The sequence below is a fragment of the Limulus polyphemus genome, unplaced genomic scaffold (assembly GCF_000517525.1).
Source record: "Limulus polyphemus unplaced genomic scaffold, Limulus_polyphemus-2.1.2 Scaffold131, whole genome shotgun sequence".
Taxonomy (NCBI): Eukaryota; Metazoa; Arthropoda; class Merostomata; order Xiphosura; family Limulidae; genus Limulus; species Limulus polyphemus.
In genome coordinates, this window is record NW_013665741.1 from 421,217 (window position 1) to 438,242 (window position 17,026).

General features: G+C 30.4%; 1 protein-coding gene across 3 annotated transcripts in view; it reads left to right on the plus strand.

The window, feature by feature from the left end:
- The first annotated feature begins 489 nt into the window (after positions 1 to 489).
- LOC106473539 (zinc transporter ZIP10-like) overlaps positions 490 to 17,026 on the plus strand; it is an 18,698-nt gene continuing 2,161 nt past the window's right edge. The window contains exons 1-10 of one of the 3 annotated variants that reach the window (XM_022403026.1): positions 955 to 1,081; positions 3,324 to 3,440; positions 5,799 to 5,902; positions 6,382 to 6,574; positions 7,715 to 7,884; positions 8,738 to 8,929; positions 11,612 to 11,747; positions 12,246 to 12,581; positions 12,867 to 12,947; positions 14,811 to 14,998. In XM_022403026.1, coding sequence (XP_022258734.1) covers positions 5,852 to 5,902; positions 6,382 to 6,574; positions 7,715 to 7,884; positions 8,738 to 8,929; positions 11,612 to 11,747; positions 12,246 to 12,581; positions 12,867 to 12,947; positions 14,811 to 14,998 — 1,347 coding nt within the window. In that variant the 5' untranslated portion in view covers positions 955 to 1,081; positions 3,324 to 3,440; positions 5,799 to 5,851. Of the gene's footprint in view, positions 1,082 to 3,323; positions 3,441 to 3,476; positions 3,688 to 5,798; positions 5,903 to 6,381; positions 6,575 to 7,714; positions 7,885 to 8,737; positions 8,930 to 11,611; positions 11,748 to 12,245; positions 12,582 to 12,866; positions 12,948 to 14,810; positions 14,999 to 17,026 lie in introns of those variants that run through there. The other 2 variants (XM_013934223.2, XM_022403022.1) reach the window with 2 other exon arrangements.

Consider the following 17,026-nt stretch of genomic DNA (forward strand, 5'->3'; position numbering starts at 1 on the left):
CAAGCATTATCTCCCAGAGAACAACAAAGGTAGAAAGGCAGCTAGAACAACATGGCCTCAGTAGCTTTCTCTACCACGTGTTATATAAAACATGCACATAAATAGAATAAATGGTAAAAATAATATAATATAAATAATACAAGATAGAAACTCATGGTCTTTTCATATTCCACATTATTCAAACAAGAAAACAAAACGTGATAACAATGATCTTAGTTTCGAACACACCTTTGTTTATTTTCTGCTTATTAAAGAAATTAACAAGCTAACGGTGTTTATTTAGACAAATACTATAGATCTCATAACACACTTTTGGAACTTACAACTTATTATTATTGATACAAACAAGTTGTGAAATACCTAATCTCTGAAGTACTCTTATTTTTCCTCTAATCTTAACACTCTTGAAAACGAAACTACTTATCTATGATTGGCTAAGAGTGTGCAGTGCACGAGAGCTTATATATACGCAACTCGAAGACATTATCTGGTTATTTTAACAGCAAGCAAAGTCTGAAGACTGTTTATATCAAACTAAGTATTTATAGAATGTTTCCTGTCGGTGACCATAAAACTGTCTTTTTACTGACAAGCTGTTTGCTTAGTCAAGTTTTTATTTCATACTGTCACTGTGACCACGAATTTTCGAATGCCAGTCCACATGAAAATGTCTTTAACAAAAATGGTTCTGTTACGATAGACCATAATGTATTCTTAAAACAGATATTTCATAAGTATGGAGATAATGGAGTAATCACTTTAGAGGGTTTTGAGCGTTTACTGGAAAGCCTCGGTATTGGAGAAGTTGCAATACATGACCATCATCTGGCATTAAACCGTAAGGATAATCACATATTTCACGATGAACATCGTAATGAACAAGCGATTAAAAACTCTGCCAAACTTAAACAGATAAAAACTGTGGGAAAAGAAAACAAACATGAAAATACAGCCAGCGATACTGGTTTTAGGCCATCTGTACGTGATCTTCAAATTATCTCAAAATCGCAGAGTGTAACAGATGAGAAGAGATATATTACCGGTGGTCGAAAACTAGAAAGAAAAGGAAAGCTAGCCCAAGGTCAGTACATTTGATCGAGTGCCCTTCCGTCTGTCAGTTGTTGTTCAGATGTAGAATTATTATTGATATTTGTTTTCTATGTCTGTGTCTGTATTTATTATTCCATGCTTATGCGTCTCTTCTGATAACCTCTGGATCAAATATTTGTAGAGTCGTGTTTCTAATGTATTTTCTCTTCAGTTTTGAACTGCTTAGAGTGTTGCTTTCTACTTTTTTCTTGGTAGATGCTTCTATTACACAAAGATATTTTTAAAAATAGGTATATTTACTGACTTATAATCTTTTGAATTTATTTAAGTTGAACGAGTTTACTCTTATATTATTATTTGTATGTTATTTAAACAGATCTTCTCTAATCAAAGCTAAATAAAATATTGTTCTGTTTATTTGTTTATTTTGAATTTCGCTTAAAGCTACACGAGGGCTATCTGCGCTAGCCGTCCCTAATTTAGCTGTGAAAGGCAGCTTGTCATCACCACCCACCGCCAACTTTTGGGCTACTCTTTTACCAACGAATAATGGGATTGACCGTAACATTATAATGCTTCCACGTCTGAAAGGGCGAGCATGTTTGGTGTGACGGAGATTCGAACCCACGACCCTCAGATTTCGAGTCAAGCACCCTAACCGTCAGACCATGCTAGATCTACATTAAATGACCAGGTCAAAGACCCCCATCCCCTGGATTAAAATTTAGCCGCATTTCTTTTGATTTACTATTTTAAACATAAATATTCGAAATGACAAGCTCATGTTTCTTAGTGCGTATTTACAGTGGTTTGTAATTTTTGTACACTCATCTTAATAAGTGTAGACAAGAATATATTAACCTCAGATCTAAAGACAATGTTTGATATGTTTGATTATCAAAATTAAGTATTTATATTAAAAAAAAGAAAGAAAAATAATGGATATTTCATGGTTTTTATATATTAAAACAGTCGTGACAACCATGATGTCAGCTGGCTGAGCATCAAGACAACTTTGGCTGAGCACTACAACTTGCAAATTTTTAATGTCTCAAACGGTAGGTGTCGCGACCTGTCTGCGTTGAGTCTACATTTTATTAAAATAGATAGAATTGCCGTGTTTTTTCCATCCTTGTAGAGATAATGGGGGTCGCTACGAACAAGCAAAGCTCGTAAGCGGGGGTTGTCTGGTAAATTTAGCTGAGAAATACTAGATGAATACCACTAACAATTCACACATATACCTTTTCAAAAGCTTGTGAGTATGGAACATTTTAATAGTAGTAATAAATGACCTATGTGGTTATCAATACCAGCATGTAAAATGTATCACTTTCAATTAAAACAAGTAACCTGACTGACAGATAAATGAAGATTGTGGTTTAAGAGAGTTGTGCTCTTAAACATCAGATTCCTGATGAAAGCTAAAAATAAGAAACTTTATAACCTGAGCATTTCTGAAATGTAGAGCTTTTTTCATGAGGGACAAAGAATAACTAAGTAAAGTGTAAGAAAAGTTGGAGTTATGTCATTGTTATGCAAAGTAGACTAGCATGACAACCCTGAAGTGTTCTGATTAGTTTTCGAAGCAATGTTGCAGATATTACTGAAAATTGTAATTTGTTGCTTACAGAAACCTTGTTTCTGAATTTATTATTAAATTGTTTACAGTTTCATTAAATGTTATTTTCTAAGCATCTGTTGAAACTGGGCCCGGCATGCCCAGGTGGTTAGGGCCCTTGACTCCCAATCTGAGGGTCGCGGGTTCGAATCTCCGTTCCACCAAACATGCTCGCCCTTTCACCCGTGGGGGCGTTATAATGTAACGGTCAATCCCACTATTCGTTGGTAAAAGAGTAGCCCAAACGTTGGAAGTGGGTGATGATGACTAGCTGCCTTCCCCCTAGTCTTACATTGCTAAATTAGGGACGGCTAGCGCAGATAGCTCTCGTGTTGCTTTGCGCGAAATTCAAAACAAACAAATAAACTGTTGAAACTCCTTAAAAACTGAAATATTAGTATATAATTATAGGAGTTAAATTATGGTCTGAGACACCTAGTGATTGAAAAGCGCTTATCTTTTTACAATTTAAAAAGGCTTTCAGGATCATATTTTTTAAGTGTGATAAGGGAATTAATAATATTTGTTTATATATATTTATTATAATTATTTTTATGTCTCATGTTTACTTAACATAAACGTTCATGTAGAGTGTTTGTTCTTATATTGTTGTAATCTATATTTTCAATGTTGTGATTTATTTTTGTGTTAGAAGGAGCTGCTAATAATGATGATAAGTTTATCCATCGGATCTCCAAGATTTCTTCAGACCGTTACTCCCTCAAGATATGCTGGAGTATTTAATTCTACTACAACCCAGTCACTAAATGTAAATTATGAATGTTTTACTTCCCAGTGGTAATATGACTTATTATTATTATATCACTAGAAATTCACCCTCTGGTGTAGTAATTGTCATGTAACATACAGGATTTCCTTCTCATAGACTGTGAAGCTATTTGTAGCTACCTTATTCACAAACATATCTCCATATGAAGTCAGTTCCCAATATGCATTCTTCCTTGATGTCAATCATCTGTACATCATGAGGCATGTAGAAGCTTCCTACAATAAGGGTAACTTCCAACTTTTCTCTTGTCAAAACTTTATGTCCATTTGCTGTTTGTATCACTCCATCTTCTTTGATTGCCAAATCAGGTCAAACTATTGTAACTGTAGAACCAGTGTCAGTAAATTTGCTTCAAAGCTTTACATAAATAAACCCATGGACTGATTTCTTTAAATAATATACTACTTATCTCCTGGTTTCTGGTTAGCCCTTTGTTGTTCCTTTGATCTGATAGGGCTTGCAGACTCACTCTTAGGATATTGTCTCCTTGATGTCTTAATTAACACCTATCGATTTTGCACAGTCTCTACTCTGATAGTCAGGTTTCTCACATCTATAACAGTTCCCATTTACTACTATCCTTTGGGAAGAGTTCTTATTCCCTACCTGTTTTGGTTTGCAGTTATGTTATTACAATTTAAACTTGAAATACGTATTGTCTTGTGGTTTCTTCCTTCCATTCTGTGTAATTAGTTGTACTATTAATCCTTTAAGCTCTTCCAAACTATCCTCAGGTGGAGTTGATGTGCCCATACTGTTTGATCTGATGATCACATAACTTCTAGATTATTTATTTATTTATCTGTTACTTTAATTGCTTCGTGTTCCATCTCTAGTTGTAGAACTACCTTTAAATGTGTGCACTTATCTTGCTTCAGCCTAATTCTCATATCTTCATCTATTAAGGCATCTATAAATTGGCCATGTGCCAATGAATCCATCATTTCACATTTAAATCTGGGTTATATATTGTATAAGTCTTTCCAAATCTTCTGTAAGTTCAGTTAATTTATCCTCTTTCATCCATTCCAGAGTTTTCCCCTGTATAATTTTTCTTTCTGATGCTTCATGCTGAATCTATTGTATAAGGTGGTTACCATCGCTGTATAGTTGTTACAAGTGGTCCTTTTCAAAGGGCAACAAGATGAATAGCTTGTTGTTCACTATTCCACCTATTCACTCAAGAATTATGTTGAATTGAGCCTGATATGTCTCCCACAATACCTTTCCATCACAGTCAATTGATTTCTCAATTGGATGAATTTGCCACTTAAATTCTTGAATTGGATTTAGTAATGACATGGCTGCAGTAGTCAGAAAGGTCCTGCAGTAACAGATGATGCAGCAGTAATCATAATAAATGTAAACCAAATAGGTTCTCCTATTCCATATTTTGTAGTAAATGATGTTTTAGGCAGGAATTCTTGGACAGATGCAGAAAGAGGTGTGACTAATTTGATCTTTGTATTTACCAATTCATTTTCCAAATTTTTATCATTGATTTCTTTTTTGTATTTCTTTGATTTTGTAATTACAACCTTTTTTATACTTTGTTGATGTCTTTTTTTGTACCTCTTCAGTTTTGTCACTATAGCATTTCTCAGTTTCTTCAATCTTGTTGTAATCTCTCTGTACATCTCTAATAGCTTTGTCAATATTGTCTTAACTCAGACTTGTTTTTTAATACTTTTTCTCTTAATACTTCTCATAAATTCTCATTTCTTATCACTTGATCTTATTTGAATTTTCCATAAATTTCTTCTTGATGTTCTTCTAATATTTAGTCTCATTCTTCTAATTTTCAGTTAATTTTCTGTATCATTTTAAGAATATAAATATTTTAGCCCCCTTAGTGGCACAGTGGTATGTCTGCAGACTTATAATGCTAGAAACCGGATTTCAATACCCATGGTGGGCAGAGCACAGATAGCCCTTTGTGTAGTTTTGTTCTTTACTACAAACAAACCTTATAAATATTTTAATAACATAAATACTTTAATAATAACAACTAATAATGCTGAAGAAAATATTTTTTATTTGAGGCATTTGGAAAGACCTTTTTATTTTAATGTTTGCATGAATAGCCATAGACCTTGAATTCTATATTACAGCCACTATTTGTAACTTTGTTTTAAGCAGTGAGTAGAAAATTATATTATTTTCTGTTGCATGTATAATCTTAATATAAAAACTAATAAGTGGTATTTTGTCTTTTCACTTGTTTATCTTATACATAATTATAAAAAATATGTTATTGTTCCCTGTGATCTTATTATTCAACAGAGAAGTCAATACGGGTGTAAAACTAAACATTTTGTGTAATTTTTTTTATAATAGATGAAAGACCTAAGAAAAAGAAGAACAGTTCATCTTTGAACTTTGTAGAAAATATGAATATTCATGCAGATCATGTAGCAAAAGTTGTTAAATATCCACAAAAGGTTGGTTAAACTTGTATTTTAATTTTACTAAATACATCACTAAACAAAATAAGCTTCCAATTTATGGAGCTGCATCCATACAATTAAAGGATAATCACATATAAACAGAAGACAGGAGTTATAGTAGAGATAAAAGAAAATGAGATATGATAGAACATGTATATAAAATACTAATACATGTAGTATGTTATGTAGTTTATATGCCAAAAATATGCTGAGAATGTATGCATAATATCTGAAAAAAAGAAGCATTATTTGAACAAATTATTTCTTTGTGTTGTGAGGAAATGTTTCATTCAAGATGTATGAGTATTATTAAAGATTAGTTTTATTATTTTTTGTTTAGCACAGTTGTTTTTTTTTTTAATCACCAGAAAATACATTTTGATTTTGATTCCTAAACAGAATTGTAAGTCATAATGAACCTGATTATGAAATATGTGATTATAAATTAAGTTTTATCTGTATTTTTTTCTCAGTGTCTTACTGCCATGGAGATACTTCTGCACTTTAATTTAAATCCAGCGGATAGCTTCATCACTCAAAAGGATTTTCTGCACCTTTGCCCAGCCATTATATATGAGTTGGAGCAACATCATTGTAAAGACATAGGTGATTGTCATAGCGATATTCATGAAGAAAAAGATAAACCAAGTAGCAGAAACTCGTATGGTTAGTGTACTTTTGTATCTACATGTATAACTTTCAATGTAGGATATACTAATTATTTGTATGGATAAGTTACTTTTGGAAGATTGTTATAAAATGTCTTAGAAAGTTGACAGAACACCCTTTTTGTGTACTTGCAAAAGTATCTGGTATTGTATAAACTATATTTATGGATTAAATTAAACTTTAAGACTGTTCAAGCTAGTTTATTTTTCTGTAAAATTTTTTATTAAACCCAAATTGTGAGAAACCGTTTAATGTGAGAGGTGCTACTTAGAATTAACAGAAATTGAGTCAAGAGTCAACAGTCAATCACATTAGGAAAACAAGTCAGAATATAAAGAGAAAAATAATGAAAAACACTAATACTGATTTCATTTGTGACACTGAAAGGAATGTTTGTACTTGAATCAGGGCAGCAGGGCTCTGACACTGAATTCTGATGTGTTTTGTAACATAAAACACAGACTGAGAAGACTCTAAAAATTTATTGAAACATATATATATATATATTCTCTAAATTTTTTATGCCATAGTTATAAATAAAGTTCTTTCTCAGTGACAAGTTTATGTCAATATACACAATAAAAAACAGAAAAGGAAGTGTTTTGATATTTCGTTTCTTATCTGAAACTTGAAAGTGGAAAACTTTGGGAAGTTTGAAGGGAAATACCCTTTCCTGGTGGTACAGAATTTGAAGTTCACATTTATTTAATATCGTACCTTTCAGTGCTAAAACAAATGTTATTTAGAGTGTTCCATACGTGTGCCCATGTCATTGAAAGAACCAAGCTAGTGTGTGGGAACTGGGGCTAAAGATTTGTCTGAGATTACTAGTTCATGTAGCATGAACAAACTTTGTATGATTTATATTTTTATATGTTGAATGCAGAAGAGGCTACAGAATATATCTGAATCACTTTTCATATTTAATTCTTTGATAAGTAGATTTCACAAAAATTTTCATGTAAGATTGAAAACATTATGGTGGAAAATCATGATAACAGTTATGAATGATATTATTTTATTTACTAATCAGTAAAGTATTTAAATTTGACAATTGGAAAGAATGTTACCTATTAAAAGAGAGTTGTTTTTCAACAAGATGTAACTTTAACTTATATAAGTTGTCTCCTCAACCAGCTTTGGCATATGGTTCAGCAGCTGTTATAGTGATTAGTCTGTGTGGGATTGTCAGTGTTGCCATTGTACCAGTGATGCAGCGACTGTTTTACCAGACACTTCTTCAGTTTCTTGTCGGTCTTGCTATTGGTAGCCTTTCAGGAGATGCTCTCTTACACCTTCTACCTCATGTAAGTCAATTTAGTATCTTGTACAAGGTTTAATCTTTTACTTGTAGTGGTATAAATGTCGTTCACTCTTATTTTTGTCTTTGAGTTTGCTCAATTCTCTGCACTGCTTAGCTTTTGTAAATGTTATGTGTAGCTTAACTCAGGTATGCCCCTGATTTCATAATTTCATAAAATTTTAAAAGAGCAAAAAGGAGCTTATTAGCCCATCAAGGATGTCCCTACCAGCTCCAAACTTTAACCACCCCTTACTACTCATCTAACTCCATTTATTATTAACTCCCTGCTTTCTACTCTCCAGCCAATTTTCTATCTATTTAATAACATTCCCCCCACACCTTCAGATTTAATTTTTGTAACAAGTCTTATACAATTTCACAATAACTACTACATTCTGACCTATTGGTCTATAACAAATTCCTATTAAAAGACGTTTCCCTTTATATCCACTAACACTAACCCAAACTGACTCCACCTCAGTGCTATTTTTTTATATGCTCTAAATCAACAGAATGAAATTCACTCTTCCTATTAGTTAGTATGTATTGTGTATATATATATATTACTTAAACTAAAACTGTTCATTGAATTAATCAGTAATTCTGGAATAGAAAATAATGTTTGAAAGAAAAAGTTCTACTTGTTCCTCCATAAACCAATATGATTGTTTTAGGAGATAGAAATGTAGATTAATATCTGATGAATAAATTCATAGTTATTTGCATTTTTGTAAACAACAAACATATTAATAGGTAGAATTATATGACGTGATGTAACTTCTCTTTCACAAAAATTACATGAGCTCGGTAATTTTTTGTTATTGGTAAACTTTGTTGAATATAATTTGAAATAATAGGCCATGGCAGGTGGAGAAAAGCACAAACATGATAATAAAAACACAGGAGAAACAGAGGGAGAACATGTTTGGCGAGGTTTGGTTGCATTAGCTGGAATCTATATCTTATTTCTGGCAGAAAGAGCATTGCATCTATTGACAAGTTACCAAACCAAAAGAAAAAACAAGTGTAAGAAGAGGAGCATTCACAAGGTATTTTTACAACAAAATAACTATCTCTATTTAAAAACGTAATTGTTCATTATAAAAACATGCCAGAACACTTGTTATAAATGTTGAATGTCTTACTGTAAAAACGTAGCTTTCTAACTTTTCACAAAGAGGGTTTGAATTCGTTGATTGATATTGATGTGTTAGATTATACTTAATTACTGTAGATTTTTTCAATTGAAGTATTTTTGTTCAATTGTTGCTCTTTAGCTTGTGAAATTTTGTTAGTAATTGTTTTTTATGTAAGATATTTTTCAAATATATATCGAAAACACAAAACAAAAAATTTAAATTACAAGCTTTTGGAAAACTGCACAATGATGCCAACATCCTATTGATGTTACAATAAAGTGAGTCTAGTTCAAGTACCAACTACATGTTTGATATTTAAATAAAATATATACAAGTAAGCACATAAATATAAATCGGCAATGAGTATGAGTATGTCGTTTTTGTAATAAGGATGCCGGTTAATGTGCAAGTACCATTATGAGTTTATAATAACAAATGCATTTGCCTTTGAGTTAAATGTATGATAGAATTATCATTCTCTAAGAGTGTATTAAAAATGCTGATTATAATTTAAATATCATTACTTACTGTAAAAGGGAATTTCATAATGGTTTATTAAACTTTCTTGAAATTATGACAGAGTTTTGTGACAATATCTGACTGTATCAATGTATTATTAACTCATGAATTAGACTTTTAAATATTCATTTTATTTTTCCAAAAAAAGTTAGTCTATCTCTCCTACATTAAAACTTCTGATAGTCTTAGGCATCTCCTACTGATTTAGAACTTTGTAAAGAAATTGTTTTAAGAGTCTTTAATACAGGATTAAGTATTGTCTTAACAAATCTGGTTGAGGAAAAATAGTTGCAGTTATGTATCACAAATAATATTTGATTTACTTATTAAAAGGGAGTATTGTTGTAAATTGGATCAAGAGGTATGTTTTGGCTGTGGAAGGAAACTGACTAGTGAACGTTTTTTTTTATCTCCAAAGTTCAAATTTTATGACTTAGATAATTTTGATTTATTATAAAAATATATAATAAAAATGAAATTCTGATGGTGAAACAGTACTTTACTCTCATTATAGTGATCAGTAAAATATTGGACTTTTATTTTCATACATTAAAAAAATATATGCATATACGTGATTAATCCTTTCTCTGTTGCATTGCAGCCTAGTGGCTTAGAAGCAAGCTTGTGAACTTATAATACTAAAATGTGGGTTTTTTTATCCCTGCAGTGGGCACAGTGTAGATTGCCCATTGTGCAGCCTTGCACTTAAAAACAAACTATTTCATCAGATTTTTAACTGTGGTTGACTGCAGCAACTATATGCTGCAGTCATATTATGTAAACTCTAAGCCTGTTAAAACTTCTAAAAATAACTGCTCACAAGGTATTTGATAAACTGGAATGACTTTACTTTGAAGAGTAGTGCCCTGTTAGTTGATTGACATAAGGTTGTCTTCCTGGTAGCTCAACAATAATACTAAAAACTTGGAATTTAATCCCTGCATTGGATACAGCACAGATATACTATTACATTATTTTGTGCTTAAGCCAAACAAACAAACAGACATGAGGTTCTTGAAAGTATATACAGGTTCTATGAACCCTTGCAGTAATGTTTTCAGAATTACATAAGAAGATAGTGAGTAAAAAAAAACAAAACCTAATCAACTTATAACATATACAGCTTAAAATAACGTATTGAACTATTTATCTGCTGTTTTTTTGTGTGCATAAAAAGCACTTGTGATGTTATTATGTATTTTAGTTACTTTTAATTATGTAAGACACTGCTGATTTGATATTGTATCAGAATATTCTTATTCCACAGTATCTCAGTGGTAAGCTTGAAGATTTATAATGCAGAAATTGGTAGCCTCAACACAGATAGCCCATTGTGAATCTTTGAACATGAAACAAATAGAGTATTCTCCCCATGGTTTTGTACTACTAATTAATTTCTCCTATGCTCTCCTGACTAGAATTGCTAAAGTTGATGTCTCTGTTCCACCTCTACAACCTCATCTTTTATTAATGTATTGCTGTTACTGTATTAAAATTCTACATTTTTGTTGATTTTCAATTCTGAAATAAATAAATAAAAAATAGCCTACTTGTTCTTTTTGTCAAACTTACAATTGGTTGTATCTGTTTTATAATCTTGCTTGTGCCTGTGATTTATATTTTGGAGTATAGGTGTTAAGCTAGTTTAGGAATCCCTTAAAATTATTAATTCTTCATTAAATATATTCCAATGGTTCAGCAGAATGTTCAAAGGGCTTATGCCCTTATTTCACGATTTAATACCAGTAAGGCAAAACAAAGTATTTAAAGTTTAAAATTTGATAATATTTTAGGTAGTTTTTATTGACAAGATGGTTACCCTGCCCTTTCCTGGAAGATGCTTCACCTCAGACAATGTATAATATTTAAAAATATAGAGGCAATTCTGATTAGAATGGGTAGCCTTTAAACTTATATATACGTTTTGTTGTAATTATCTTCAGATTGAACACTAAGTGTGTTCTTCAGAACCAACAAATCCATGTTAGCCATTGTTTTTCTTCAACAATATGTTATTTTTAGCACTTTATAATATGATATTTCTAATAATAAAATCACATTATGCCTTTGAAGTTTCCATCAGTACCAGGGTCTTTCAATACACTTCAGAGAATACAGATGGATTGTGGAACAAATGTTGGAGAAAAGCTCTCACATTACCAGCAAAATGGCATAGTTTCAGAAGATACGGATCTTGAAGTACTACAGAGTAAGTTTTGTGTTGAGTAGGAATTAATATATTATTATTTAAAAATCACATTTGTTTTGTGAGATAACTATAGAAATATTTCTACAGGTATTAAGATAGGGTTTTGGAACTATTTTGTGTTAGATAGTGATTTTTATTTTTTGTTTCAGAACTGGTCTTTTAAATAGCTAAATATTTTCATCTTTTCTGAGGTATGTTTATAAAAAATAACTGAAAGGAATGTGAATAGAAATTTCATTGAGTTTTTCTATATCTGAATATGAGAAAATTATGTTAATAAAATTAACTTTCGATTTTTTTTTATTCACACTCATTGATAATTTGAAGCTTCATGTGTATTATTTGTGCAACTATTATGCCTGCCATTCACTTTCTATTTCTTATGTATGCTGTGTAATCATGTTTATATCAAAATCTGTTCTTTACTGCAGGAAGTCATGTTTTATTTAACATAAGAGTTATTATCAAATGATACATATATTTTCTTTGTGGTTATAGAATTACATAATTCCTTTGGAAAAAAAGATGACTGTGAATACAGTGCAGATGTTCCTGAAGATTCTTCTCCATTTTGCAATTATTCCTCAATCAAAAGTGATCTTGCCAGTGTTGATAATAAGGCAGATGTGTCATGTGATGAACAGTGTCACAGAGATACTGTTTATTATCATAAAGATGATAATCATTCTTATGTCATCACTGTTGCTGATCACCACCATCATCAGGATAAGGGACATGGACACAGTCACGAAGTCCCAACATCAGTGTCTGCAGTAGCATGGATGGTTATTATGGGAGATGGATTTCACAATTTTTGTGATGGCCTTGCAATTGGTATATCTTTTATTTGTTTATGTAACTTTTTTAAGCTGTTTATTAAGCATTATTGAATTAAGTACAGAAGTATTCTAAAAAATGACTAAGTACATGCATTATTAGAATACTGTTTATTTTCCTATTTTAGAATTTTGTTTCTGCTTAAATTTTCAAGCTCAATTAATATTACATCATATATATAGACATTATTTTTGCCTATGTAGTTTATAGTTATCATCATCATCATGTGTACTTTTAAAGGAAACTACATTGTTTTTTTTTGGGGCACTTATTCTCACTCAGGGGCTGCTTTTGCATCAGGCACTTCAGGGGGATTAAGCACAACAATAGCTGTATTTTGTCACGAACTACCACATGAACTAGGTGGGTATAGTTTTTGTTGTGTAATTGTTTATTATTCCATTAATCAGAGTTGAAAATAAGGAAAATATATGGTCTGTTTTTATAGCACTTTAGATACCAGTAAAATTCTAGACAGAAATGTTTATACATTCACCCAGTATTTGTAGCTAAAATGTTGTTCAGCACTTGTTTTTGTTTGTTTTCTGTACATTTAAAGCTTGACTGTTTTCAACAGTAGTTAGTGTCCTGTAGCCATTAGATATATTACAAATTACTGTTATCATATAATGTAGTATTTAAAGCAGTATGAAATCATTAACTAAAGATGATAGATTCACCAGGGAACAGTGTTTCATCTCTGTTTTATTTTTTTCATACTATTGAATTAATAATTGGAGAAAACTGAATCCAACAGATAGGAATATCCAGTGTGTTATGCAAATTCTAAATGCTTAAAAACATTTATCTGAACCCATGCAAATTATTTGACTACTTATGTAAAAACTTATACCAGAAGAGCTGCTAAAATTCTACAATAAAGTTATAATTAATAATAAATAATCTTAATTATGAACAACAGGCAAACTACAAAAAAGCTTCCACGACCACTCTGCCTCAGGTCGTCAGTTAGGTATTCTTACCATTAGCAGTGTTTTCAGCTCTTATGGTCTTTAGTCTTTGATTCAAGCATCCAAGAAAGTGACTGGATACTATCTAAAATAACACTCAAGTGCAGAAAATTGCATTAATCAGCAAATGGTGATACACCTCCTTAATATATTCACATGTGATAAGTTTTTCTTACCTATATTTGTTTGAAAGTTCTTAGTAGAATTCTTTCACATACTAATAAATGAAATTATTATTTCAATATTCATTTCATTCTCACAAACAACTATGTGCCAAAAGAAATACATTGCAAAATAAGAATGTAAGACTGACTTAAAAAATGAGAAAGATTATTTATTTGTTCCATTTCTGAAATACATTCATAGAAAAATAAGCTGGTGACTGCATTAGTAGTTTTACACTTGCCCTTAATACAATTTTTTCTATTTATTGTAGATAGGTTTTATCAAAACAAAAATAGAAGATATTTCACTCTGAAACTTAAGTGGTATTAACCATAAGCTGTAATATTTACAAAGGTGTAGTGAGCTTGGCATATCATTCATAAAGTTAAGCCTTGTTTTTTAGTGTTTGTGGCTATTAGGTTTTGATATAATACATTTATACATATATAATGAAAAGACTATGGTACACATGAAATATTTATTTGTCTTTAAAATTGTGAATATAATTTACAAGCACTGAACATTAAGTTTGTTATTCAGCTGTTTTTTTATTTGACCTAAATGAGATGTAAATATTTCTGAGTGGTATTTTATTTTTGTGTGTATCATGTCTTTAATAAATACATTTTCTATTTAATATATATTTTGCTCATTTGATATATGTAAAGAGCTTCTTGATTGAGATTGAAGTTAGAAAACATAAAATATGTTTATTTTTTTATTCACTTGATTTATCGTTTAAGAATATTATTAGTAAACCTATTCAGAGTCAGCAAAACAATAAAAAATCGTATTTTAAACTCCATAGAGAAAGATAAATTTTTCATGTAAGAGAGATATCTAACCAACATATTTTCATTAGCATTATATTTCTATAATATATACATATATAGTACATAATGTGAGTATTAATTTTTACTGAGATCAAATTCCTATAAAAACATCATTATAATAGTTGTATTTTATAAGGACAGATTGATGCACCATTATGTTATCACTGTATGGAAGTCTTTGTTCCATCATTAATATAAGTGTTGTAATTAGATATAACGTTGCTACTATTGTTTATTTGAATCTGTCTTACTTCTAGGGGATTTTGCCATGCTTTTAAAAGCAGGAATGACTGTTAAACAAGCTTTGTTGTATAATGGTTTATCTTCCATTCTCTGCTTCTTGGGAATGGTAATTGGTGTCACTTTGGGAAATGTTAGTAGTGCAAATGAATGGATTTTTGCTGGGGCAGCAGGAATGTTCCTTTATATTGCCTTGGTGGATATGGTAAGTATTATTTCATAAGTTTTTACCTGAAATTGTTCGTCTTCACACTTTCAATAGCAAATATTGGAGAAATTGAGCAAGTCATGTTGAAAGTCATTCTTTCTATACCATGGACTTATTTATTATAAGGACACATGTTCTCCATGTCTTTGTTTTCATTTATTTAGTACTTAATTTATTTTCAAGCTTCAACAAAGACCATAAAATACTTTTTAATTTTAGATTAACAAGGGAGGAAAACATAAGCTTGTTATGTTGTTTGAGAAAACTACTGTTGTTCTCAAAACAAACTTCTTTTTCAAACTTTTATTTATTTTATATTTTGTGTTTTCTTGTTTACCTGAGATGTGTAAGTTAGTATGACTGACTTGAATGCTTGTTTTGCAAGGCTTACAGTTAACTTAAAATTTAAAAAACGATATTTTGAAGGGTGAAAAAATCTTGGGAATTAAGTATAAATTGATTAATTTATAATAATTAATGAGCATAGTGTTTTGAAGTTGATAAAGATGATAAGCTAGATCTTCTGACAAATTTGTAAAGAACAGATATCCAAAAAAGATTGGAACATACTGAATATAATGGTGAAATTAAGAAAGTTACCAGCCAGGTTTGAATAAAAACATCCAAATTTAATTTACTATAGAAAACAGAAAAGTTCAGAAGTTTAATTTTCAGTGTTATCATTATTTTTCATAACTCAGAAAAAATAAAACAAAAAAACTGGTTTCATTGTTTGTAGCCTTCTGACACAAAATAAAAGTGAAATTCCATGTTAAGTCTGAAAGTCTAGTATAAAATAAAATAAATTCTTTATTTTCAAATAGCCTTAAAAACGAAAATATAACAATCTTAAAATAAACATAAAACTGGTTGAATAAATATAATTAAAAATTGATTTTTTTATTCAAGTTTATTTTCTTAGTATTCTTAGAGAGTAGGGTTTAAAGAGCTTGAAATTATTTAAAAACATTTATTATGTATCAGATTTAAGAAAGATGTGTATGTACTAATAGATTACAATGTAATTTAGAACAGTTTTTTTGCTGAATAATGTGAGATTTGTCACCAGATGTGTGTGTGGTTGTGTTATGGGCGAGAAGATGGGCTTTATTTATGTTTAAGAGTGTGTAGAAAATATTTTTCCTTAATTGTTTTGAAATTTGGATAATCATCTTGATTTTAAAACCTCGTTTAGTGTTTTTATAGTATGATGTATATATGAAATTTGTCTTAGGAGGGAGTAGGCCATGCTTATGATTTCCTGATATTTTGATGAAAATTGAAAAGTGGTTCATGATGTATATAGCCATTGTGACAGAGAAAGTATACACTTTGTTTTGTAGATTAAAAAGTTGATTTATTTTGGTTAGAGAAGAAATATTGAGATTGTTAACAACAATTGAGGGATTACCATTATTTGGTTAATATTGTTGAAAAAAAAAGTTTCAGATCAGCTGAAAGCAAGTTGATTTTGAAGAATTAAAACTAGAGTGTAGATTTTTTTAATTAAAATTTTAGCAAAGTTCAAAAACAAACATTAATTATATTTTATCAAAAAGGTAATCCAAAAATCTGTAAACAATAAAAGCTAAATTTGATATGCATGGAAGGTATTTATTTTTGTGATTAATAATAAAAAAAAAGATGTGAAGTCCACCATAAAAGGAAATATCTAATTACCTTAAATATCTTATGTGATTTAACTGTTGTGCCTGATACTAAATTGAGCTTGATATTGAAAGAAAACAACCAAATTTAAAGGGTTTTGGAGAGTGCTTAGAAGGCACATTTAAAAAGATGTAAGATCCCACTAAGATATTCATTTATTGTGATACCTGAAATGAGGCTTATGATGTGACTATCATATATATATATATATATGATAATCTTAACTTCAATAAGTGAGTCAAGTACCTGTTAGCATGCTCTTTCATACTCTGTTGTCATTTTTTCGAATGAAAAAAAGATTTTTAGAGTTTGTTTCCAATTCTTTTAAATGAGTAAATCAGACTGAAAGACTAGTGT